This window comes from Lasiosphaeria miniovina (assembly GCF_030549165.1).
Source record: "Lasiosphaeria miniovina strain SMH2392-1A chromosome Unknown B0T26scaffold_1, whole genome shotgun sequence".
In the NCBI taxonomy this organism is placed as follows: Eukaryota; Fungi; Ascomycota; class Sordariomycetes; order Sordariales; family Lasiosphaeriaceae; genus Lasiosphaeria; species Lasiosphaeria miniovina.
In genome coordinates this window covers 6,887,302-6,910,444 of record NW_026848220.1, presented here as the reverse complement: position 1 = coordinate 6,910,444, position 23,143 = coordinate 6,887,302, and the positions used below count along the sequence as shown (strand labels likewise).

Genomic DNA, 23,143 nt, shown 5'->3' with positions numbered 1-23,143 from the left:
CCTAGGTGGCAAGTCCCAAGACACTTTGTTGCCCAGAATCGGAGTCGAGCTCCAAATATTTTCAATCTTTTGTTTTCATATTCATTTCCAAAAAGGCAACCAACTTGATCGAAAATGCAGCACAGCATACTATTTCCCAAAATTCAGAGTCCCCCCCCTCCCAAAAAAAAAAGAGGTTCAGACACCTCTCCAAGGTAAGGAGGTGTTTAGTATAGTTAAACATTATTATATCGTTCTAAGCAAATGACGCCATGTGTTTACCCAAATATTCAAAGCGAACCATCTCTCTCCATCCTCGGCTCGGGTGGAAAACAGAGCCGACGAGAAGCAATGCGGAAGACGATATCCCTTTGCTATCGCTGCCCGCAGTTGCCGATATTCTGAAACCTCCAACATCCACCCAGCAACTTCCGCGTTGACAAGTCCTTTGTAGCCATGTTGACTTTCACAGCATCAAGGCGAACCCGGTAAAAAGACCACCCAGGACAATTGCGAGGCCGTAGACGCTTCCGAAAGCAGCCACGCGCGTGGCCGCACTTCCCGGTGCACTGCCGCCATTGTTATTGTTGCTGTTGCTGTTGTCCTGGCCGGCCAAGCCATTGGCTACCTGGTTGCTTGTGGCAGCCGCTGTGGAGGCCGTCGACGAGGCGCTCGTGGTAGTCGTGACGTTGATCCTTGTGGGGCTCTGGGCGCCGCATGGGTGGTCTTGGCGGCAAGAGGACGAGCAGGTGTTGTCACCGGCGCAACTCTTCACACAGTTCTCGCCCCACTGTTGGCACACATGATATGGCAGAGTCAAAGAATATTCTGAAACATTGGGCTGCAAACCATCGCCGCAGACGCAGCCGTACGTGAGGGTTTTCTGCAAGTCGCGTCAGCGGGTTTAGTCAACTGCCACAGCTATTCAGCACGTCTGGGGACCTACAGGGTCGCAGGTGTTGACTTTGGTAGTGCCTCCCGGTGACTGCTGCAGGCAGATGCTGGGGCAGGTACTCTTTTCATCCCTGCACCAAGCCTCTGTTTGATATCGCCTGTAAGTATATATTCTCCTGGCGCGCGGTAGAATTAAATAAATCCTACCTCTAAGGGATAGGGAGACGGTAGTCGGATCAATATAGTAGTCGGCCGAGACGACAAGCGCGCCGGCAAGAGCCAGGAGGGTTTTGGTGAAAGAAACCATGGTGGAAGGTGATTTGTTGTTTAACTCAACACGTTCGTATCGACCTTGCAACGCATGCGGAGGTGAATTAGATGGTTTCTGGAGATAACGCCAAGTCAGCATCCATCTTCAAAACACGGATACACCAAATGGCGAACACAAACCTTAGATTGCCCCAGACAAACTCGTGCATGCCAGCCACTCCAGGCAGGGTTTAAACGGGCCAACTCACGTGTGCCTTGTTTTCGAGACCTCAGAATCACGGCCGGAATGTGGAATGGAATCTAGGCAAAAAAGGCCAAGAGAACCGAGCAATCGCCGAATTGAGAGGAAAAAAAGGCAAGTAAATATTAAACGAAGGCAAGAAGATTAGTCAAAAACGCCCCAAGAAAGCTGTGCTTCGAGCGAGTGGTAGCACAACCTGGGGTAGAGAGAAGCTGCCGAGGCGAGAAGATGTTCGGAACGGATGGAAACGACAGAGAGAAAGACTTTAAGACAGGACCGGAGGGGAGAAAAGGAGGCTACCTGCTGGGTAGGGTTCCATGGACGCCATCTAATCCCCGAGGTCAGGTAATAAATAAAATAACATCCTGATAGGCTCGACCTAGCTAGCTCCCCTGGAGTCTGGGCGCGTTTCCACCTCTCTCTGCAGGGATCAGCAAAAAGGCCAACACCTGCTCCACAGTTAGCAATGATTCTCCAATCAGCACGTCAATTGGAAGGAGGCTGTCCGGGGACCGTCCTGATTTCTGCACTAGCAAGCGTGCGGCGGCCGGCTACCGTGGCGTTTGCGGCAGGGATCTGGGGGAGCCTATCTCTCAGACGACAGACACCTTGCAGTCAGTCCATGAGCATACTGTGTATATAATCGCACAGCGGAAACCCGAGGCCATTTAGTAGTCTAATCATTGTCTGCCGGCATTCAGTCTTCTTGACTTGACGCGAGCCGTCTGTCTTTGTGTTTCAGCTATTGATCATGAGGATCCAGAATGTGAGCGAGATGGCAGGCGGATGCAAACCCTTTTTTTTTTTTTTTCTTCTTCCGCTTTCACTGCGGCACTGCAGGACATGTGCCCATCCGTGCCTCTTGCAAAGGGCAGGTAGGCAACGGCAGAGAACGGCACATTGCTCCACGGATACGTATCCCCTGCTCGCAACTGGCCAAAAGTGACCATTCCTGCATCTTCTCGGGGTCTTTCTGGCTCCAATGAATAGGCCGAGTTGCTGGTGGTTAGTTTGACGGAAAAAAAGAGAAGCGGCCTTGCTGTTGTGACCCGTGGGTGCATACGAGTGCCCCACCGTCGTTGCACACACCCCGCGCAGCGAGATGCCATCATCGATGCATGCCTTCTCGTGTTCCCCAGCAACTAGTTTAAGCCGGTGACACTCTCCTATGTCGGCCCAGCGAATGTCGAGCCTGTCTGGCATCTGCGGCAGCTGCGGGTATCCGCCGGAAGTCCGGTGTGCAGGCCAAGAAACTAGCGTTCGTCTTCTCGCGAATCGTCCTCCAACTTTCCGTTTGGCCGCTGGGCGAAGGATCCGTCGAGCCCGATAGGCGACTCGATGGCACCAGGAATGCTACCCAGCCGAAACAAATCCCAGGATTCAGTGCATGTAAACGGCTACACTAGCCTAGCAGCCCACCTCTGGGGGATCTGAATCCTCCTTGACTGCTGACCGCTGACGTTGAAGTGTTCCCGGACCCTGATCGCCGAACGGCCATGCTCAACCTCCAATGATGGGTGCAGTATGTCTGAGAAACAAAATGGAGGCCGGTCTTGTCGAGTGTCTGGACAACACATACGCCACCAGAAAGACATCTGTCAATCGGCACCCAACCTCCACTGTTTGGTTGCATTACTTGACATCAGTGAAGAGTGCGTCCATGCCCTCTTGCCTACTCTTAGTTCTTCTCTCCACTCCATTTCAGTAAAGCCTCGCCTCCCAAGATGTGTAGGCGGTGCCAGACTGTTGGCTCTGCTCCGAAGAGGCGGGGAGGGCAGCAGCATTCAAGGTGGGTGCACCGGTGCTGGATGTACGGAGTTCGGAATTCGGTTAAGTACTGCGGTAAGCTGATAGACACGTCGGAGCGATATGGGGAACTGTTGAAAATCTAAGCCTGTCTTTCTTTCGACGCCTCTCACCAGCCTCGGAATAGGAAGATGAAGGCATGTCTCGGGCTTTTTGATCTGCCCGCCCGCCCGCAGCAGCGAAACAAAACTTGCCGAATGTGTGGGACCGAAATAGATCCGATCACGGGTGTCTTGCATTTTTTTGCCTCTCGTGAAGACAAGTGGGAATGGGAGTCTAGGCAGCGAGAGAAGATAAACCTTTGGAAGAAAGTGGGCTGGCTCGCTCGCCACTGGTACCTTGTTAAGTAAGGTAACCAATCATGCCCGGCATCCTGATGCTCAAGATGCCAATTCGGGAAGCTACGAAGTGGTGTGGTCTTTCCGGGTTTCTGCAACCTACCTGCAGCTTGGTAGAAAATCATTGGATGGGATGCTTACGAGAACTTGAGATGCGGTTAATATGTTCGTTTTCGTATGAGATATATTCCTATTAATTGGTGTGCGCGCGGTAACGGATATAAACCATTATCCTACTATGATAGATTTAATAGTGTGGAAGTTTCCTTTATAGAAAGGGAGACAAATAAATTCTTCCGTGTTGAACCATAGGCAGTTCCGAATTGAAACGTGCAATACAAGTGTGCGACCCTTTTTTCCGAGACATGTGGTAAAGGGCATACGGAAGTCATATATTCTTTCTCTATCGTGCTTTACCGTGGAGTGTCATATTGTATGATACAAGTTTACGTCGGATATTCGGACACTTTCAACACCCCCACAAACCACAACCTTCTCTTTTTCTCTATCACCAACAAAAGTGATTTGTTACGTACAACCAAGACCCCACCCACAACGATGAGTTGCCAACATACATACATGCATACCATTACACCCCCTTCGACACTTCATGACAATGACACCCTCTCATCCTTATAGGTACAGTACACAATCAATCAATCATACAGTGCCTCATCGTCACTCCCCGTCCCGTCCCGGAACGGCGCTAGAGCCGGGGCAGAGTCGACCGCTTTCCCCTTCCCCTTGTCCCTCCCCCTTCCTCCACTACCACCGTTAAGGCCCTCAGCAGCGCCGCCACCGCCACCACCATCACTACCACCACCATGGTCATACCCCCCGTCGCCGCCTTCTTCATCCTCCCCCTTATCATCGCCGTCCTCGTCCTCCTCGTCCTCCTCGTCCTCATAGTCGTCGCTATCTACCGCGACGGCCTTGCCCTTACCCTTCGCCTTGGCCGTCCTGCCAGCCTTGCCGGACCTCGACGCGCCCGAAGCAGCTCGCTTGGCCGCAGGTGGCCCCCCTAGGGCCAGAACGCCACCGCGAGAAGGACCCCGTGCCGGGGCTGCTGTGGCAGCGCTCTTGTTGCTCTCGGCACCACCGCCTTCGAACGATGCGCGGACGCGCTCGTAGTGAGCTAGCTCGCCGGCGCTGACGCTGGGGATGAGTTCTCGGTGGGCGTCGAGGAAGTCTTGCTCCGTGACCATGACGGCGACGTCGTCCGGGGTGGCGTAGTGGTCGAAGAAGGCGGCGGTTGAGATGGCAGCGGTGGCGTGGCTTCCCGACTTTGCAATGCCATTGCCATTGTTGGCGTTGGGATCGATGCTGTTCCTGTTGTTGCTGTTGTTGAGAGCGCGGATCTTGGAGTCGACTAGCGAGGCCTGCCGTGTTACGGCCTTGAGCATGGCATCGCTGCAGAGGGCGTAAAAGTCGGCGCCCGTGTAGGTAAAAGGTAACTTTTCGGCCACGGCCCGCAGGGAGACGGATGGGTGCAGTGTGAATCTATCATGTCTTATTAGTCACTTCCCCCTAACCAGTTTTACGGGAAACTGTTGTACCAGAGGAGGAGAGAAGAATAATAAAAAACATACTTCCGCGTCAGCGCCTCCATAATCGTGAGCTGCTTCTCGTGCGTATCTGACACGCCCAGGTACAGCATCTTGTCGAAGCGGCCGGGCCGGAGCAGCGCCTGGTCGAGCAGGTCGGGGCGGTTGGTGGCGCCAATGACAAACACGCCGCTCCCTCCGGAGTCGTCGCCGCCGCCCGACATGCCGTCCAGCTCCGCGAGCAGCTGCGAGACGATGCGGTCCATGACGCCGCCGCTGTCGCCCTGGTTGCCGCGCTTGGGGGCGACTGAGTCGAGCTCGTCAAAGAAGACGACGCACGGCCGGGCGTCGCGGGCACGCTGGAACACGCGCCGCACGTTGGCCTCAGACTCGCCAATGTACATGTTCAGCAGCTCGGGCCCCTTGACGCTGAAGAAGTTGAGGCTGTACTCGGTGGCGATGGCCTTGGCCAGGAGCGTCTTGCCGGTGCCCGGCGGCCCGTAGAACAAAATACCCGAGCGCTTCTTCATGCCCTTGGCGAAGAGCTCGGGCCGCTCCAGCGGCAACTGTATTGTCTCGGTGACGGCCTCCTTGACGTTGTTCAGCCCGCCCACGTCGTCCCACGTCACATTGGGGATCTTGGGCGCTCCGATGGCGTCGGCAAAGTTCTTGCGCGCAGCATCCACCGCCACCTCAAAGTCGTGCTTCGTGAGCCCCGCCGCTGCCGAGCCGCCCGCCACTTGCACGTCGCGCACCGTCACGGCCTTGTCCTCGTTCGTCGACTTTGCAGAGAGCTGCTCTAGGCGGGTCCGCTGCGCAACCAGCGCCCGCTCCACTACGTCGACAAGATCGCCAGCCACAAGGGCGGCTGTCTTGAGAGCAATACTACCCAGATCTACTTCTGGGTCCAGGGCAACGCCTCGACTGTCGAGAACCGTCCGGATAATGCCCTCTCGTTCTCCCTCATCGGGCGCGTTCATCTCGAGCTCGTGGGTGAAGAGCGCGCGGATGCCGTCTGGGATCTTTTCTACTTCGGTTGTTGTAGCGACGAGGACCCTGGCGTCGGCTAGAATCTCCTTGATGGACGTTACCATGCGGTCTGCAGTCAGCGCCTCTATGTGGCGGATGAGAAGAACACAGCAGTCCGGCCCGCAGCTCATGGCGCGCTCGGCTCGCGAGTTTAGAAAGCCCGCCGTCTTGACATCGCTACCTCCAGCGCCGGCTTCGTTCACAATGTCATAGGCATCAATGTCGAACTTGTGCAGCCCGATATCCTGGCAAGCTTGCGTGGCAGTGGTTGCCTTGCCAATGTTCCGCTGCGTCGATACGAGAAGGATCGCGAGAGGGGGCATCTTTAGGTGGAGCGCTGGCTTGCTGGTGGCAGCTGCCAAGAGCTCCCGCAGCCTCCTTCTCAGGGGAGAGATAAACTGCCGTTCGGGCTCTAACATCAGCGGGCCCGAGGCTCCCGGAGACTGCTTCGGCGCCTTCTTTGTCCCTAAGTAGTATGGCCAGGAACTCGAGATTGTACCAGGCACGCGGCTCGTCACGGAACCGGTCTGCTCCAGGTGCGCAAGGGAAATGTCGACGCAGGCGACGGAGCCCCAGACATCTTCCTCCTCCTCGTTTTCATCTGGAGGATCTCGCCTCATGGGTTGGATGTGGCCGACCTTGAACCAAGCTACTTCATCGTACTCGAGATTGCGCGAGGTCCGTCCCGAAGCGATCAACCCGAGGACGTCGTCGACGGCAGACTCATCGCTAGCCGCAGCCGTCGTTTCCTGGAGAGCGCGCCCTAGCTGGGTGTCAATAGGCACAGCGATCAGGTCGCCGTTTTTTATGATCCGCAGTCTCTTCTCAAAGTAAAACTTCAAGCCGGCCATGACTGCAGTCTGCACATCACGCTCGACAGGTATGGGTGTCCTAACATGCTGCAGAATCACTTCGCGTGCAAACGGCGGCTGGGCCGTGCTCGCCAGTTTTGACTGCCCCCCCTTTCCGGCGAGGGATGCCCGCTTGATGGGGGCCAGGCGTAGATAGGGGGGACCGTCGAGGTTTGCCAGCAGAATCGGCGAAAGATGGACGGTAGGGTGCAAGGGCTTCTGAATCTGGGACTCAAAGAATGACAGCCTTCGGCCGTCATATTTTGAGCTTGCTATCCTAGTCACGGGCCGGTTGGAGTAGCCCTCCGGGAGTCCAAAGACGCGAGCGGGCCTCGAGCCCAGCTCGTCCGGGTCGGGGTCTGCAAAACTGCCCAGGCCAAAGGCCCCGAAGCCATTCGAAGGGGGCTCCTGGGAGGGCTCGACGCGCACCCAGTCACCAGAGAAACAGCCGATCCTAGTAAGATCCCGCACGTCTACATAGATGCGCGCCTCTTCGTCGTCTTCGGGCGCGGGCTTGGGATGAAGCACCTGCGGTGGAATGGGCTGCATCAGCCCCTGTGCCCTGAAGAGGCGGCCCCGCGGCCTGTCTGGCCTTGCGGTTGTAGCAGTGAAACTCGAAAATACCGAGCCCGGGCCGCTGATGCCGTTCCCTAACCTCCCCGGGCCAACTGTAAGGGGGGTTCCAGGCATGCCGCTTGTTATGGTGGCGGGAAGAGTGGGCGTCTCAAGAGAGATCATGTCGTCCATGGAGTCGTCTGACATGCCTTCCTCGTCAACCTCGGGCCCGTCAGACTCTGTCTCGGTGGCGGTGAAGTCGTTCTCGGTGGCGGTGAAGTCAGTCTCGCGGGCAGAGCGCTCTTCAGCGGCAGAGAAGAACATGTCGTTGGCGGTATCCTCGTCTTCCTCGCCCACGTCATTAAGATTGCGACCTGACTGTATGGGCACAGATCGCCGGTCATGCTTGGAGTGAGTACGGCTTCGCGAGACAACAATCTTTGTGTTTGGGGATAGGATGCCCTGGGCGACAGGCTCGCAGAGCGTTATTTTTCCTGGGTTTGGTGGGACGTGGGTGACGGGATGCGGCGGCAGAGGGAGCGGGAAGAGATCCCCAGAGTGTACGACCTTGAGAGTTCCCAGAGCGGTGCGCAGGGCAGCCGTCAGACGATCCTGGGGAGAGGCAGTGCTCGAGGCTTTGGCCTTTGCGACGGCGGGATGTTCGCGGAAAAAGGTACCCTCTCCGTCCTCGAGCCTCTTTGCCAGTTCTCCTTCGAGGCTGACAAACACGGTATCCAGCTCTATCGTAGCAACATCCAGAATTATAATCTCAATGCCGCTTCGGCTGTGGGCGGTCAGCCTCGAGGGGGAAACCTGCTTGAGGTTAGCGGCAAAGGACTGGAGGGCAAGCGACGAGGGCGAGAACTGGACGGTCGAGGGGGCGAGGGCGGAAGATTTAGTGACGGGAACAATCGCCCAGCTAGTCGTCTCGGGGGCATGGTTCGGTGTCCAGGGTGCAATGGCGACATGGACGGTGGTGGGCGCATTTGTCGTGCTCGTGCTCGACAGGTCTCGCTGGCTTTCATCTGTGTTGAACGACGTCTTAGCAAGTAGAACGCAACCGGCTGCATAGTGATCTGGGAATTTGGGGGGGAGGGGAGGATAACCAACGGTCTCGCAAGTCCGGAAAGAGGTCGGCGAACAGGTCTTCGGAGAGGGTGCCAACGTCACTCTTGACATGGTCATCAAGGACGAGACGCGCCGTGAGGGCGGGCTTGTCATGCCTGCGCCTGCGCCGGCGCCGACGCGGGCGGCCTTCACGAATGGCGGCAGCCACTGCACCGTCGGAGACGGCCATGGCAGAAACTAGGTAAGTCCAGCAGCTGGCTTGGCTTATTTAGCTGGAAGCCCGATGTTGCGGTTGCGACTTCGGGAATGTCGAAGTGTGGCAGCGCATGCCCCGCGAACAAGTACCCGACGCGTAGAGTCGGCCCAAGCTATAGCACCCCCAGAAACACACTGACAGACGACAGAGGCTGCGCAATACGTTAATAGCCTTCAGCGAGAGTATGCGCACTTGGAGGAAATCCAATCGTCAGATTGCATAGTGCAGCCAAGGTATGAAGGTATCGCGTCTCCCTACGGAGCAGTCCAGGTGAGCTTCGGCGACACCTCTTTGGCCTCGGTCCAGACGGGGAGAGGCCCACCCATTGCCAAGAGATTTATTTGATTTGCACAGCTGTCCACGTTGGGGTTTGGGCTGGCCGAAAATCGGTAAGCGGCCCGACTCCGGACTCGCTCTACTGGCTACTCCGTATGTATAAGGCAATTTACACAAGAAGCGTCGACCTGTCCCTTCAACTTCGCTCCTTGATCCAGCCTTCAATCTTTGGGAGTGGAACGCTCCCTGCCGCTAACCAAGACCATCCAGGCCTCATTCACATGCTTTTCAAGGAACACGGGGGTGGGGCTTGCGTGCTTGGCGTCCTCTGCTCTGCATGGTGACGCAGGTCCCCCCAACCAATCGAGGTCTCCATCCTCTCTTTCACGGCGGGCTTCCAGGTTGATGATTATCGGGGAAAGCCCAGCACCGATATCAACACTGGCAAGGCGGTCGAGAAGTCGTTTTGGGGGTTACGGAATTGGCTAAGATACTGTCTGTCATCCATGCACTTGATAAGGTAAAGGTTGGTGTTTCTAGGGCCAAATGCCAGTAGAGAGACCAGTTAGTATCCGTAGCCCCTTCCCATTTCTGGTTCCCAGCCGCCACTTGGGTTTCTTTATCGTTTCTGGCATGGAAGCTCATGCCAAACTTGCTTTCTTGCGTCATTTATTCCCGCCTCGCATTGCGGACCTGCCAAACAGCGGGACTAGAACTTGGACAGGATCTGGAGCCGGAGCCCATTCATATTCCCAGCCCAGCGCCTTCCGCCCACACATGGGACTAAGGTAGATTGCTGACGTTATGTATTAGTTACAAGCTTCTGACCATTTACTTATCGATGTGTCGGTGAGTCCGTCGATCGATCTGAGACGAGTCTTTGGGGTCTAGAACTAAACATACATTCTCCCTTTGTTTTGGGCGCATGGATGATGATATATTTATTTCATTTTCGATATCGCGACATCTGTCCTAGTTTCCTTCGTTCGCTTGTTTCATTCTTATCTCGGCCGTAATTGAGACGAGCTCCCCTACCATTGATTCCTTGACCGAATCATGGTTGCTAACGGCCTCATCAAACCGTCGTCTACGGCATTGCCGGAAGCCAATGGGTTTATAGAAGACTTCGCACAACAGGCCGAGAAGCTGTCACACCAGCGGCCAGTCAATGGCGACGGCCACCTCGCGGTCGAGGCGCGCTTTGTGACACCCCAAGATCCCGTCCTCATCCAGGATGACGGCAGCCGCCTCCCCCCAGTTCCCCTGGAGGAAGCCTACAAGTTGAATGTCCTGAGGAGGGAAGTAATAGAACGCGCCGGCTCGGTTGCCAAAGCCATCGAGGGGAGCCGGGAAACCCGCGCAGGGGGCGATAAGACAAGCGAACCCCATGGAGAAAAGACGACTGCCCAGACCATCGGACAGAGGTCGCATAGGTCAACCAGTGGTAGCCTGCGCAGAAGCCAGCCGCCGTCACACACAAACCCCCTGTTTCCGCCGCTACCGCTCTACGGACCCCCTTCTCTTGGGAGGGACATTCAGTGTTTTATTTTTCGAGTCTCGTCTTTTTTCTTGAGCCTGGGCTTCCTCGGAGTCATTGTGCTTGGCTCGCTTTTCACCAGCCTGCCGCCCTTCTTTCGGTGGGTCTGGCTGAAAGCAACATATCGGGATCCAGACCTCAGCCGCCCGTTCTACGAGGAAGAACAGCGGAGGAAGGAGCTGAGAATCCAAGCGGAACGCCAGTGGAAACAGCGCAGGCGGTCAGCCTCCCACTCACAGAGTGATGACGGGGAAGTCAACGATACCGGCAATGATGGTTTCGTGCCTACCGAGGGCGGCCCGGATCCCATAGTCTGCGATGCGGGCTACTACGCTCGCCGAGTGGGCCTCGATGTCGAGACGTTCGAGGTCCAGACCGAGGATGGCTTCATCATCGACCTCTGGCATGTCTACGATCCACGCGAACACACTCCACTTCCCCAAGAGGAACGAGCCCACTGTGGTCCCGAGGTGTTTGGAAAGCCCAGAAAGGGATTCCCGCCCCAGGCTGACCAGAAACCAAAGTTTCCCGTCCTCATGATGCATGGCTTGTTGCAGAGCTCGGGCGCATATTGTGTCAATGACGAAGACTCGCTGGCCTTCTTCCTCTGCAAGTCGGGTTACGACGTCTGGCTTGGTAACAACCGGTGCGGCTTCAAGCCGAAGCATGTCTTGCTGGATTACTCGGACCCTCGGATGTGGTGCTGGAACATACGACAGATGGGCGTTTTCGACCTGCCCGCTCTTACCTCTCGGGTGCTGTACGAGACCGGCTTTGAGAAGATAGGGCTCATCTGCCACTCGCAAGGCACGACGCAGACCTTTGTGGCCCTGGCCAAAGAACAGCGGCCTGACCTCGGCGAGAAGCTGACCGTCTTCTGTGCCCTCGCGCCGGCTGCATACGCCGGTCCGCTGATCGGCAAGATGTACTTCAAGTTCATGCGTGTCATCACGCCCGCAATGTTCCGGCTCATGTTTGGTATTGGCCCCTTCATCCCCTTCATGATGGCGATGCACAGGCTACTGAGCCCGCGGATGTATGGCTGGATGGGATACAAGGTATTTTCGTTTCTCTTCAACTGGACCGACAAACGCTGGGACTGCGGACTGCGCGACCGGATGTTCCAATTTGCCCCCGTCTATGTGAGCGCCGAGTCGATGCGGTGGTGGCTGGGCCGCGAGTGCTTTGCTAAGCACAAGTGTATACTGTCCACTAAAGAAGAATGGCGTGCCGAGGACCGCGAGGACAGCGCGCACGACGACTCGGTCTTGGCCGCCGCGGCATCGAGCCACGGGCGGCGAGCCAAGGGCGCAAAAGCATGGTACAACCACCAAGTGTGCCCCTTCGCACTGTGGATTTGTGGGAACGACTGCTTAGTCGACGGCGAGAAGCTGCTCCGGCGGTTCCAGCGGGGGCGTGAACCGCACGTCCGGCTTGTGCATAGCAAGGTCATTGATGAATACGAGCACCTCGACGTCATCTGGGCCATGGACGCAGTTGACAAGGTATTCAGAGAGGTGCGCGAGGTGCTGTGGAAGACGTGCAACGTGCGTGAGCAGTGCCGGACGCCGAGAGGGTGCGGAGACGTTGCCGAGTGGACGCCGCCACCGTCCCCCGGGGAAGACGGTGACGGCAACAGAGACGGCGGCGGCGACGAGGACGGCGACGGCGGTGTGCAGTCGAACGGCAGCGGCAGCAGTAGCAGCGGCGAAGAGCTATCCCCGGAATGAGTACTCTTGTTATTGAAGCTGCGGTTAATGATGTATAAAGTAATATGCTGTCTATACATGGCCGAGGAGTTCCAGGAGAAGTTGGTTGGTATACGATTTGTGATGGACGGTTTTTGGGATAGATGGAGAAAGAGGACCATGTCTTGCGAGTCGAAAGCATCTAAATGGACTTTTGTTAAATTGATAATGAGTATATTAGTTATGATATGCGATGACGACTTTTCAAGGGGATATGTTTGTGCCGCTTTCCCCTTTTATTCCTTTGTTTTGCTCAGCACGAGATACGAGATACAGTCTCATGTTGGCATATATTATGTGGTTAAAGATATGGATTTTACTGGTAGAGTACGTTGTATATTAGATGGTATATAATGCTGAATAGTACTCTACACCTATGTAGGTAGTTGGTATAGACTCGTGTGTCGCGATGCGAGGACTTGAACTGATCTTTTCTCTAACTAAATGCTCTTCTAGCTTCTAGTGTATTTTATCTCTTTCTTTAGCGCGCAGTCTGCGCGTGTGCGTGATGGGTTTTGCGGGGTTTTAGCTTCAAAACGAACATGAAGCCACTGTGCTAGGTATATATGTATAGCGGAGCCCCCTCGTGGTCATCATGCCATGGCAGTGTCTGTCTCTATCACGAATGTTTCATTGCGAAGAATGGTGGGAATAATAAACATCTCGCCCTCTCACTCTCTCTTCCGCGTGCCGTGTGCGTGCGTAGGTGTGTCAGCCAGCAAGCAAGCACGGCGAAACGGGAATCTTGCAATTTGCATGTGCGCACAACATACCGTCTATCTACCTTACCTCATGCCTTCCATTCCGATATAGTCTGGGGTGCATTTGAATTTTCCCGGGTGGATATATTAGCGTAGAGGTCCCGCCTCCGTCACGAGGCCGGGGGGGGAGGACATGATGTCAGAAGGAGAGGTGCCGTCCTTTCCTTTTTACGTGCTCCGTTGAATAAATAACGCGGGGATTAATACTTGGCACATGTCTAATGGTACAAGTGTTTTATTTTTGTCGACTGGGATGCTCATGAGTTCTTGCAGGTGGTTTTTACATGACGTGAGAACGAACAGACGGTTTTAAAATCCCGAGAGAGGTTTGTGTTCGGACGAGGCGAGGTTGCTCCCGCACACACGCATGCCCTGCACAACATAGTACGGCTCTCCAGATAGGCGTCCCACTCCCGAATTCCGCCAAGCCTTACGAAAAAGTGCCTATGGCAGGGATATTAAACCCCTGTTTCCCCGGTGTTAAGCTTTCATTCGAATTGGACCGCCTGCGGGCCCCCCCAGCCTGGCCTCAGCTCTTGTCTGCCAACCGCAGGTTCAGTTGCTTCGTGGCGGCAGTCGCGCCCCCGCCGTTGGGGGCAATTCCAAGGCAAGGGAGAGAGAAGAGAGTAAGCAATTCTCTTTTTGAAGGCCGTGGCTTGGCGTGGGCTTGGCCCCCTTGGGAGCAGGCTTGGGAGGCAGCAGTTGGTCGGCTGCGACGGCACATTATTATTGCTTGCGTTCTGCTTTTGGCATTTGCCCTTCCATTGCTGTTATTTTCTCCGCGGCCTTTTCTGGCCATTTTCGCTCGCGGGGTTTCGGGACGACCTGAGCTTTCCTCAACGCCATTACTTATCTTCTCCATACTCCTCGTGAACTTCTCCAACCCATGCTACCTGCCTGCCAGTCTGCCTGCTACCTGTGGCCTGCCATCGTTGATCCTTCTTGACCTTCCCAGTTGTGTAACAAGCACTCTTCTCGGTCTGGCTCGGACAGCCATAATAATGGTCCTTTCGCTGCCTATATCTTCCTAAAGACGGCGAGAGCAGCGCGCAACGCCAGAGCGGCCTTCTCGGTCCCTCCCAAAGGAAGACTTGAGATAGGCAGGCAGGCAACATGGCACTCCCATACCTGAGCGGATCGCGGCGGCTACGGCTTGCCGGTATCGCCATCCTTTTGACCTTCTTGGTCTTCTTCCTAGGACAACACGCGACAATACCGGACCAAGCACGCGCTGCGGTGCCCGGGTCCCGCGGTCACGGCGCCCAAGAAGCTACCTCGACCGCCACCGCGACCGCTACCGCCACCGCGAAGCCGAATGGTGGTAGTGATCCGAGACCGACATTGGGCAACGCCTTTCCAATACCTACATCCGAAGGGCTCGACGAGGAAAAGGTGGACGGAGGGCCTGTTCCAGTTGGCACCGACGGGTTTGCCCTCAAGGAGCAAGAGGCGACCCCGGCTCTGCCGCCAGACGAGGCCAAGGCCGAGCCCGCGCCCGAGCCCGAGCCCGTGCCGACATGCCTCAACTTCCTAGCGTTGCAAAACCAAAGACCTGAGCCGTATTCCGAAGGAAAGCGCCAGTTCCCCTACGTCCGACCCCCGCCCGAGTGCCGCACCTTCAAGCTGCCGGCAATGGAGGCCCTGATAGAGCGCATGAAGGGTGTCATCAAGGACCCGGACCTGTTCCGGCTGTTTGAGAACAGCTACCCCAACACACTCGACACTATGATCAAGTGGCGCGGCTTCGCTAACGCGACCGACTCCTTCTCGGGCGAGTCGGCTGTGACGGACGAGGAGCTGACGTACGTCATCACGGGCGACATTGATGCCATGTGGCTGCGCGATTCGGCCAGCCAGGTGTACTCGTACCTGCCGCTGCTCGAGCCGTCGTCGGATCCCGACTCGCTCGCTAGTCTCTGGCGTGGCCTGATCAACGCGCACGCCCGGTACATCGTCATATCGCCGTACTGCCACTCTTTCCAACCGCCACCTGAGAGCGGTATCCCGCCAACGACCAACGGCGCTTATTCGGTGAACCACCCTAATCCGCCATACAACCCGCTCGAGGTCTTCGACTGCAAGTGGGAGCTCGACAGCCTGGCTTCGTTCTTGCAGATCAGCGCTGCGTACCTGGCGCGGACGAACGACCTCAAATTCTTTGCCAAGTACAGCTGGATCAAGGCAGTTCGGGCGGCAGTCCAAGCGGCTGCCGACATGCGGCTGGGGACATACGACGCCGAGGGCCGGGTCAAGAGGTCGGCCTGGACCTTCACGGGCTATACGGACCGCGGCTCCGAGACGCTGACCAACGACGGGCTAGGGAACCCGGTCAAGGAGAACGGCATGGTGCGGTCGGGGTTTCGACCGAGCGACGACGCGTGCATCTTCCAGCTCCTGACACCCAGCAACATGATGTTCGCGGCGTACCTGGAACAGGCGTCAGACATTGCCGAGGGGCTCGAGGCGGACGGGAACGAGGAAGCGGTAAATCTGACGGTGCTAATGCGCGACCTTGCGTTTGGGATCCGGAGCGGCATCGCGAGGGACGCCGTGGTGCCGCACCGTGACTTTGGCGACATGTTTGCGTACGAGGTAGACGGCTTTGGGAGCGCTAACCTGATGGACGACGCTAACATACCGTCACTGCTTGCCATGCCGCTGTGGAACTTTGCTCAGACAGATGCGAGGGCCCGCAACGCGACCATTGTGAAGTCGATCAGGGGACACAGCGTCGCCCGGCACTCCAACGAGACGCTCACGTCGGAGGCAGAGGAGCAAAAGTCCGAACAGAAGGCGGAAGAGAAGGCCGACGAGAAGGAGCAGCAGCTGAAGCTGCCGCAGAATGACTATTCGCGCGTCTACCAAAACACACGAGCGTTTGTGCTCAGCTCGGCCAACCCGTACTTTGCGAAGGGTCCGGCGCTGTCTGCTATCGGCGGGCCCCACCTCGGCCCCGGAAAGGGTTGGCCGATGGCGGCCATCGTAGCGGGCCTGACAGCCTACGACGCGCTGTCGGGGCTGGGCAGCGAGCCGGACCGCGACAAGGTCGTTGCCGAGCAGCTGTTCATGGTGCTGAACTCGACAGGGGGCACGGGCGTCATTCACGAGACGGTGAATGCGTGGCAAGAGAACGACTGGACGCGGGCATGGTTTGGCTGGGCGAATGGCCTGTTTGGCGAGCTCATCCTGCGCATCGCCGACGACGAGGAGAAGCGCAAAATCCCGAGCGGCCAAGGCATCCTCGGCCGCTCGTGGCAGGAATAGCTACCTTAGCTAGCTAGGCCTGACACGAAGCCCTCAAGGCATAGATATATGGGTGAAATGCATGGTGAGCCTCGGTTTCTTTAGGTTAGTGGTCTAGGCATGGATAAAGCATCATTCGAACACGGCGATACCTACTTAGGTATCCGGATGGGAGGCGTTAAAAGGGACACACACAATCACGCATGGCTAGCCGACAAAGGGTAAAAGGCACCCATTCCATTGCGGGGCCTTTAGTTAGGTTTTCGGCTTTCAGGTACCTTACCTGGATTCTAGCGCGCTCAGTAACCCTGAGGCAATAATTGATTCAGTTCCTGGTTAATCCTTCATGCCATCCTCGTGCTAGGTCCCGTAAATGAAATATAGCAAATTCCGAGAATGGGGGTGAAGACAAGTATAGCATGCATGCAGTACAGCACAGCACTTACGTACGTTCTCAGAAGGCGTGTCGCATTCCTCAAAAAAAAAACTTGCGAGACGAAGGTGGTTCGAACGCACGACCTCTTCGAACTATCGCTCCTCATCATCTTCATGTTCCAGGCCTCTGTGGCTCGAACAGGCGGGCAATAAAATGTCAAAAAAATGTTTAGCGTCTCTTTGAGTAGCGTGTCATCCTTAGTGCAGGGGCCATGCTAATCTTCTCTGTATCGTTTCAACTGCGGTTGTATTAGCACAAGTCGTGATGTTCGACTTTTTTGGAGCGGAGTATAACCTACATTGACCATATTGCCCGAAGGCGAAATGAAGCAGCCGCAAACTAGATCATAAGTCCTACCCACCTGCACGCATGTGGGGCTGGCTGACTGCCCCACTCTTTGCCCTCCTGCCCACCTGCAAGGCACAAGGTACGTACCCGTGTGTGGAATTCCGCCAAAGCTCCACGAGCAACTCCGCCGCTCAATTAAACAACGCAGAACAGAACCTCTTTTGAGCGGCCTTGAACTTGAACTTGAAGATGCATCATTGACATCATTTCTCGATGCGCTTGATATCGCACTAATCTACCTGCCAGACAGTCCTCTACTCACAGCTCCTCGCTTTGCAGGATGTCGCGGCGCATTGAGCTCGTACCGGAGCCCACAAGTTTTGCCTGTCACGAATCCATGATCACTTAGGTTTGCTGTCCGCGTCGCTGTCAACATTCGCAACTCGGCTTCTCTTACCTAAGCCATGTATCTCGAAACCATCAAAGTTGATATGATCGCTGACAAGCAAGCTATGGGAATCACCACCAGCCCAGACGGTGCCCGTCTGGTAGGAAGTCCTATGCCTGCCTGCTCCGCTGCTGGGCGGTATTCCGTCGTAGCTCGTCCTCATCTTCTGCCTATATAGTTTTGCCTTGAGACCTTTTGCCCAGCTCAAGTTTTCGTCTCTCATACACTACCTTCAATCTTCGTTGATTTTTTTTTTAGCCCGTTTCCATTCCGCCATGGCAAACACAAACATCATCACCGCTCGTGAGTTCCCCGGTGGCCCCCCTCCTGGCGCCAGCGACCTCGCCGTCATGCGCTGGGGAGCCAAACACCCGCCCGCCGACCCCACCGTGTCGTTCGCTGGCAAGACGGTGCTTGTAACGGGGGCCAACACGGGCCTGGGCTTTGAGGCGGCCGTCAAGTTCTCGGCCCTGGGCGCCGACAAGCTGATCCTTGGCGTGCGCTCCGCCGAGCGCGGCGAGGCAGCCAAGGCGCGCATCCTCGAATTCACCGGCCGGCCCAGCAACACAATATCTATCGTGACTGTCGACCTCAGCACCTCGGCTTCTGTCAAGGCCTTCATCCCAGCCCTGGAGAAGGAGACGACGCGCCTCGACATCGCGCTGCTCAACGCTGGCATCTGCAACCCGACATATGAGGCGTCCAAGGAGGGCTGGGAGATGGGTGTCCAGGTCAACGTCATGTCCACTGCCCTGATGGCTATTCTGCTGCTCCCCATCCTCCGCGCTACAGCTGCGGCAACTGGCGGGGCGTCAAAGCCTCACATGGTCTTTGTTAACAGCCACGGACACAAAGGGGTCAAGGAGGACTGGCTGGCCAAGTCTCCGGACAAGAGCTTGCTTAAGGTGACTAATGACGCCGATAAGTGGGATTATGTTAAGAGCTACTCCCTGGTAAAGCTCCTCGCCATGGCCGTGATGCGGGCGGTTGCGCGATCAACGGTGGCGGGGCCCAACGGCCCGGAGATCATCGTCAATGCCGTCTGCCCGGGCCTGTGCAAGACGGATCTGGGTCGCAACTTCGGTATGATGGCCAGGATTATGCAAGCTCCTTTTCAGGCAATCTTTGGGCGCACCGCCGAAGAAGGAGGACGGGCACTGGTGAGCGCTACAGCGCTTGGCCCTGAAAGCCACGGCCGGTTTTGGCACCATGACATTCTCTTCCCGTAAGTATTGTGTCCCTGCCCTGCCGTATTATCTGTGGGGGTAGCCTCGGTGGCTCACATTATTTGTCTAGGATGGGCGAACTCGCCATGGATGATGCCTTCATGGACAAGACGTGGTCTGAAATCCTGCAGGCCGTTGAGAGGCACCAGCCCGATGCGCAGCAGATTTTATTCCACGAAGGTTGAGAGCTTTCATTAGATCCTTGTTGCCCTAGGCCGTGAAGAAAACTCGACAGTCATATTCTGTGCTTTTGATTTATTCACACATTTTCGGTTCGGGGGCCCTATTTGTTAGGGCTGGCTCGCATAGCAAAACGCGGAGGGTCGCGGAGCTCCACATACGCCGTTGAGCACAGTTACGTATGTATGTACATTACCCAAACTGGTTGATTTCGTGTCGCAAGAGGGCCTTTCTGGAAGATGGATTCATCATAAACTGGGTTCAGCAGCTATTTCAGGATTCACGTCTAGATTCGCAAACGGGTTCACCCCTATCTCTGTCTTCCCTGCCAGCCACACCACTAGTCCCTGTCTGAGTTGAGAACGACGCCAAGCTTGTATTTCGAAAAAAAAGAGGAGATAGCTGACTAGAAACAAAACACAGCCCGTCTGCGTAACAAGCTTACCGTCAAGGGGCCGGGTTTGCTGGCCACTGGCGGGCTGGCACTGGGTTTGTGACACGTGCTACAGCAGCTTCTGTGCTGCTTTTAAGGGTTTCCTATTCGACAATAACAGATTGCAGGGGCCTTTTCCTTCCAGATATATCCATCCGTTCTCCATCCGAGTGTAACTGCAACCTTTAGTTGCTGAGTTGACTTGCCGGGGTTGTGTTTGCTGAGTCTCTAAGCTCGCCCGACACCGATGTGAGGCATCTTGTCTTTGTGTCGGTTTCTGGGCGCGGCATTTGCCGAGGCAAAGCGTACGGCTTCCTCTGCTTCAATTTACCTACTGAGCAGCTGCAGGCATCGCCTGGCGCTAGGTTGGGAACGAAGACAATTGTGTGGGGCAGACGCAGACGTTGACCGATCCCGGCAGCTAGCAGTTAGGTACAAGCGTTGGCTACCCCTCCATGCGTTGCTGCGTGCGGATTTTTTTTTATGATTTTCGACCCCTCCAAATGATGTGATGCGTTATAAGTCGCTCCCGAGCCCAGCTCCAGCTGCCCGCTCGCTCCTAGCATTGACTTGCCCCACGAAACAAAAGGGTTTTGTTATTTCTACCCTGCGTCACTGACTAAATAATAATTTGGGGAAATTCGTCGCACTTGCCCTTCCGTCAAGCTGCTGCTGCTCCCCAGCAAAGTTCTCTCAGTCCTCGCCCGGCTGCCCCTGCTGCAACTCGCTGCCCCGCACACCTCGGCCAGACGACGATTCACCATGGCGGCCCCCCAGCAACGAATTGCCATTGTCTCGGTCTACGATAAGACGGGCCTGTTGGACCTGGCAAAAGGGCTTGTTCAGCACAATGTCCGCATTCTCGCCTCGGGCGGCACTGCCAAGATGATCAGGGAGTCGGGCTTTCCCGTCGAGTAAGTTCGCCGACGTTGCCCTCGCCCTGGCAGCTGCTCTTGCCGCCTGGACAGTTTTGCTGACCGTGATATTTCGCGCAGGGACATCTCTGCTATCACCAAGGCCCCCGAGATGCTCGCAGGCCGTGTCAAGACGCTGCACCCCGCTGTGCACGCCGGCATCCTGGCCCGCAACTTGGCTTCGGACGAAAAGGACCTCGCCGAGCAGAGCATCGACAAGGTCGACTACGTCGTCTGCAACCTGTACCCCTTCAAGGACACGGTGGCCAAGGTCAACGTTACAGTCCCTGAGGCCGTCGAGGAGATAGACATTGGCGGTGTCACCCTAATCCGTGCGGCTGCCAAGAACCACTCCCGCGTGACCATCCTGAGCGATCCCAAGGACTATGCTGAGTTCCTCAAGGAGCTTGAGACGGGCGAGATTAAGGATTCCAGCCGTAGGCTCTACGCCCTCAAGGCCTTTGAGCACACTGCCGACTATGACAATGCCATTGCGGACTTCTTCCGCAAGCAGTATGCTTCGGACGGCCTGCAGTACATCCCCCTGCGGTACGGTGCTAACCCTCACCAGAAGCCGGCCGCCGCTTATGTCAAGGAGGGCGCCCTTCCCTTCAAGGTGTTGAGCGGTGCTCCTGGATACATCAACCTTCTCGACGCCCTCAACAGCTGGCCCCTGGTCAAGGAGTTAAAGAAAGCTCTTGGGAAGCCCGCCGCCGCCAGCTTCAAGCACGTGTCTCCCGCCGGAGCCGCCATCGGCCTGCCGCTGGACGCCGATGAGCGCAAGGTCTACATGGTTGACGACATCGCCGGTATCGAGACGTCTGGCCTTGCTCAGGCCTATGCCCGCGCCAGAGGTGCCGACCGCATGAGCAGCTTCGGCGACCTGATCGCCCTCAGCGACATTGTCGATGTCCCCACCGCCAGCATCATCTCCAAGGAGGTATCTGATGGTGTCATCGCTCCCGGATACGAGGAGGTGGCCTTGGCCATTCTCAAGAAGAAGAAGGGCGGTAAATACCTGATCCTTCAGATCGACCCCGAATACGAGCCAAGCGACAAGGAGTCGCGCACCGTCTACGGCGTCACCCTGACGCAGCACCGCAACGATGTTGAGCTCTCTCCCAAGTCCTTCCGCAACATCATCACGCCCAAGGACGCGGGCGCCCTTCCTGAGACTGCCCAGCGCGATCTCACCGTCGCCACCATCGCTCTCAAGTACACGCAGAGCAACTCGGTCTGCTACGCTGCCCGCGGCCAGATCGTTGGTTTGGGAGCTGGCCAGCAGTCGAGAATTCACTGTACCCGCTTGGCTGGCGACAAGGCCGACAACTGGTGGCTGCGCTTCCACCCGCGCGTCCTGGGCATCAAGTGGAAGAAGGGCACCAAGCGCCCCGACAAGAGCAACGCCATTGACCTGCTCGTCAGTGGCCAGCTGCCCAAGTCTGGTGCAGAGCGCGAGACGTTCGAGGCCCTGTTCGAGGACGTTCCTCCTGCTTTTACCGAGGAGGAGAAGACCGAGTGGCTTGGAAAGCTGACCGATGTGTGCGTGTCGAGTGATGCTTTCGTAAGTTCTCGAGCTCCAACACCCCTGAACCCCTAACAATATTTTTATCTCTAGTCGAGAAACTGACCATTTGTGATATTAGTTCCCCTTCACCGACAATGTCTACCGCGCTGCTAAGTCCGGCGTCAAGTATATTGCGGCCCCTGGCGGAAGCCAAAACGACGGGCCCGTCTTCGAGACGGCCGAGAAGCTGGGCATCACGTTTGTGGAGCAGAATATCCGCCTCTTCCACCACTAGAGGTAGAACGGCAGTGGAGAGAGAGGGCGCGTTGCTCCTTACCTAACCACCTACCTACCAGTGCGCTAAATAGAAAAAAGACTCTACAGTAAAAAATATAAAAATAAGGCAAACGATATCTCATTCTTTATCCTTCATTTGATTTTATGACTGAATGTACGGCACTATTTAGTTTACAGACTGCAACGCCTGTGCCGTTCGTAGATCAATAGAGATTCCCACTTTGCTAAGGTAGCACAGAGTTGGCAGTCCAGTGCAAGAATTGGCCCGTAGCCATGTAATGATTTTGATGATTTGCTGAAACAGACCCGAAGGTTTGCGATGGTAGATTCGCCACCACTCATCAGAGATTAGAGAGACCAGAGAGATTAGAGAGACCAGAAGAAGAAGAAAAACCAGAACCAGTAGAAGAACTAGAACTAGAAGAAGAACCAGAACCAATGGTGGGAAGACCTGAGCTGGTAGTGGAAGAGAGCCGAGAACTAGCAGAGGCGGAAACACCCAAGCTGGAAGTGGGAGAAGAACTAGAACTGGTAGAAGAACCAGAGCCAGTAGAGGAGGAACCTGAACTGGGACTAGCGGTGGTAGACATGCCGGAGCCAGTAGAAGAGCCGGAACTAATAGCGGAAGAAGAGGGCCGAGAACCGGTAGAGAGATGAGAGACCATGTTGGTAGATAGGTCAGAGAGACCAGACCTGGCGGCAGAGGTAGAGAGACTTGAACCTGTGAGGTTGGAGAAACTGGGACTGGTGTTGCTGGCGTTATCGGAAATATTAGAAAGACGAAAACTAGTGAGATCGGGGATCTAGAACCAGCAAGACAGGAATATTAAGGTTAGAGCTGGTGAGACGAAAGAGACTACAATATTGTTAGTAAAACTAGAACTTCGATAGCTGTATGTAGCAGAAAAGTAGGGTGAGAGGGATGGGTGGAGGAAAATGGACGGAGCAAATCTTTTTGTATTATTGCCGTGAACTATAGACGGGTCATAAGTCGATGTCTTCTCGTAATATTACGGAC

The 23,143-nt window shown here is 55.9% G+C and overlaps 7 protein-coding genes across 7 annotated transcripts; 4 read left to right on the top strand and 3 right to left on the bottom strand.

Moving 5' to 3' along the window:
- Nucleotides 1-286: 286 nt before the first annotated feature.
- B0T26DRAFT_88633 (uncharacterized protein) lies at nucleotides 287-1,447 on the bottom strand. The gene is made up of 4 exons (XM_060448133.1): nucleotides 1,392-1,447; nucleotides 1,081-1,204; nucleotides 926-1,017; nucleotides 287-862 (listed from the first exon to the last, which is right to left on the bottom strand). Exons 2-4 carry the CDS (start codon nucleotides 1,178-1,180, stop codon nucleotides 446-448), a joined length of 609 nt encoding a protein of 202 aa, XP_060303836.1. The 5' UTR covers nucleotides 1,181-1,204; nucleotides 1,392-1,447; the 3' UTR covers nucleotides 287-445.
- Nucleotides 1,163-2,747, bottom strand: B0T26DRAFT_88764 (uncharacterized protein). Its single transcript, XM_060448134.1, has 4 exons — nucleotides 2,179-2,747; nucleotides 2,017-2,109; nucleotides 1,392-1,833; nucleotides 1,163-1,204 (listed from the first exon to the last, which is right to left on the bottom strand). The coding sequence occupies exons 1-3, from the start codon at nucleotides 2,585-2,587 to the stop codon at nucleotides 1,529-1,531; spliced, it is 807 nt and encodes a 268-aa protein (XP_060303835.1). The 5' UTR covers nucleotides 2,588-2,747; the 3' UTR covers nucleotides 1,163-1,204; nucleotides 1,392-1,528.
- Nucleotides 2,748-4,184: 1,437 nt separating this feature from the next.
- On the bottom strand, nucleotides 4,185-8,804 carry B0T26DRAFT_631866 (uncharacterized protein; the record flags this gene model as incomplete). Its single annotated transcript, XM_060436392.1, has 4 exons — nucleotides 4,185-4,385; nucleotides 4,458-5,028; nucleotides 5,118-8,501; nucleotides 8,614-8,804. 4 exons carry the CDS (start codon nucleotides 8,802-8,804, stop codon nucleotides 4,185-4,187), a joined length of 4,347 nt encoding a protein of 1,448 aa, XP_060303834.1.
- Nucleotides 8,805-10,163: 1,359 nt separating this feature from the next.
- On the top strand, nucleotides 10,164-12,374 carry B0T26DRAFT_737433 (Alpha/Beta hydrolase protein; the record flags this gene model as incomplete). The annotated part of the gene is made up of 1 exon (XM_060443446.1): nucleotides 10,164-12,374. The coding sequence occupies one exon, from the start codon at nucleotides 10,164-10,166 to the stop codon at nucleotides 12,372-12,374; it is 2,211 nt and encodes a 736-aa protein (XP_060303833.1).
- A 2,297-nt stretch (nucleotides 12,375-14,671) lies between these two features.
- Nucleotides 14,672-16,411, top strand: B0T26DRAFT_619173 (uncharacterized protein; the record flags this gene model as incomplete). Its single annotated transcript, XM_060436038.1, has 1 exon — nucleotides 14,672-16,411. A coding segment is annotated over one exon (1,740 nt), but the record flags the coding sequence as incomplete, so codon positions are not given.
- Nucleotides 16,412-17,843: 1,432 nt separating this feature from the next.
- Nucleotides 17,844-18,979, top strand: B0T26DRAFT_633203 (uncharacterized protein; the record flags this gene model as incomplete). The annotated part of the gene is made up of 2 exons (XM_060436518.1): nucleotides 17,844-18,793; nucleotides 18,865-18,979. The coding sequence occupies 2 exons, from the start codon at nucleotides 17,844-17,846 to the stop codon at nucleotides 18,977-18,979; spliced, it is 1,065 nt and encodes a 354-aa protein (XP_060303831.1).
- Nucleotides 18,980-20,169: 1,190 nt separating this feature from the next.
- Nucleotides 20,170-22,123, top strand: B0T26DRAFT_671167 (cytidine deaminase-like protein; the record flags this gene model as incomplete). The annotated part of the gene is made up of 3 exons (XM_060439289.1): nucleotides 20,170-20,321; nucleotides 20,403-21,885; nucleotides 21,968-22,123. 3 exons carry the CDS (start codon nucleotides 20,170-20,172, stop codon nucleotides 22,121-22,123), a joined length of 1,791 nt encoding a protein of 596 aa, XP_060303830.1.
- Nucleotides 22,124-23,143: the final 1,020 nt, after the last annotated feature.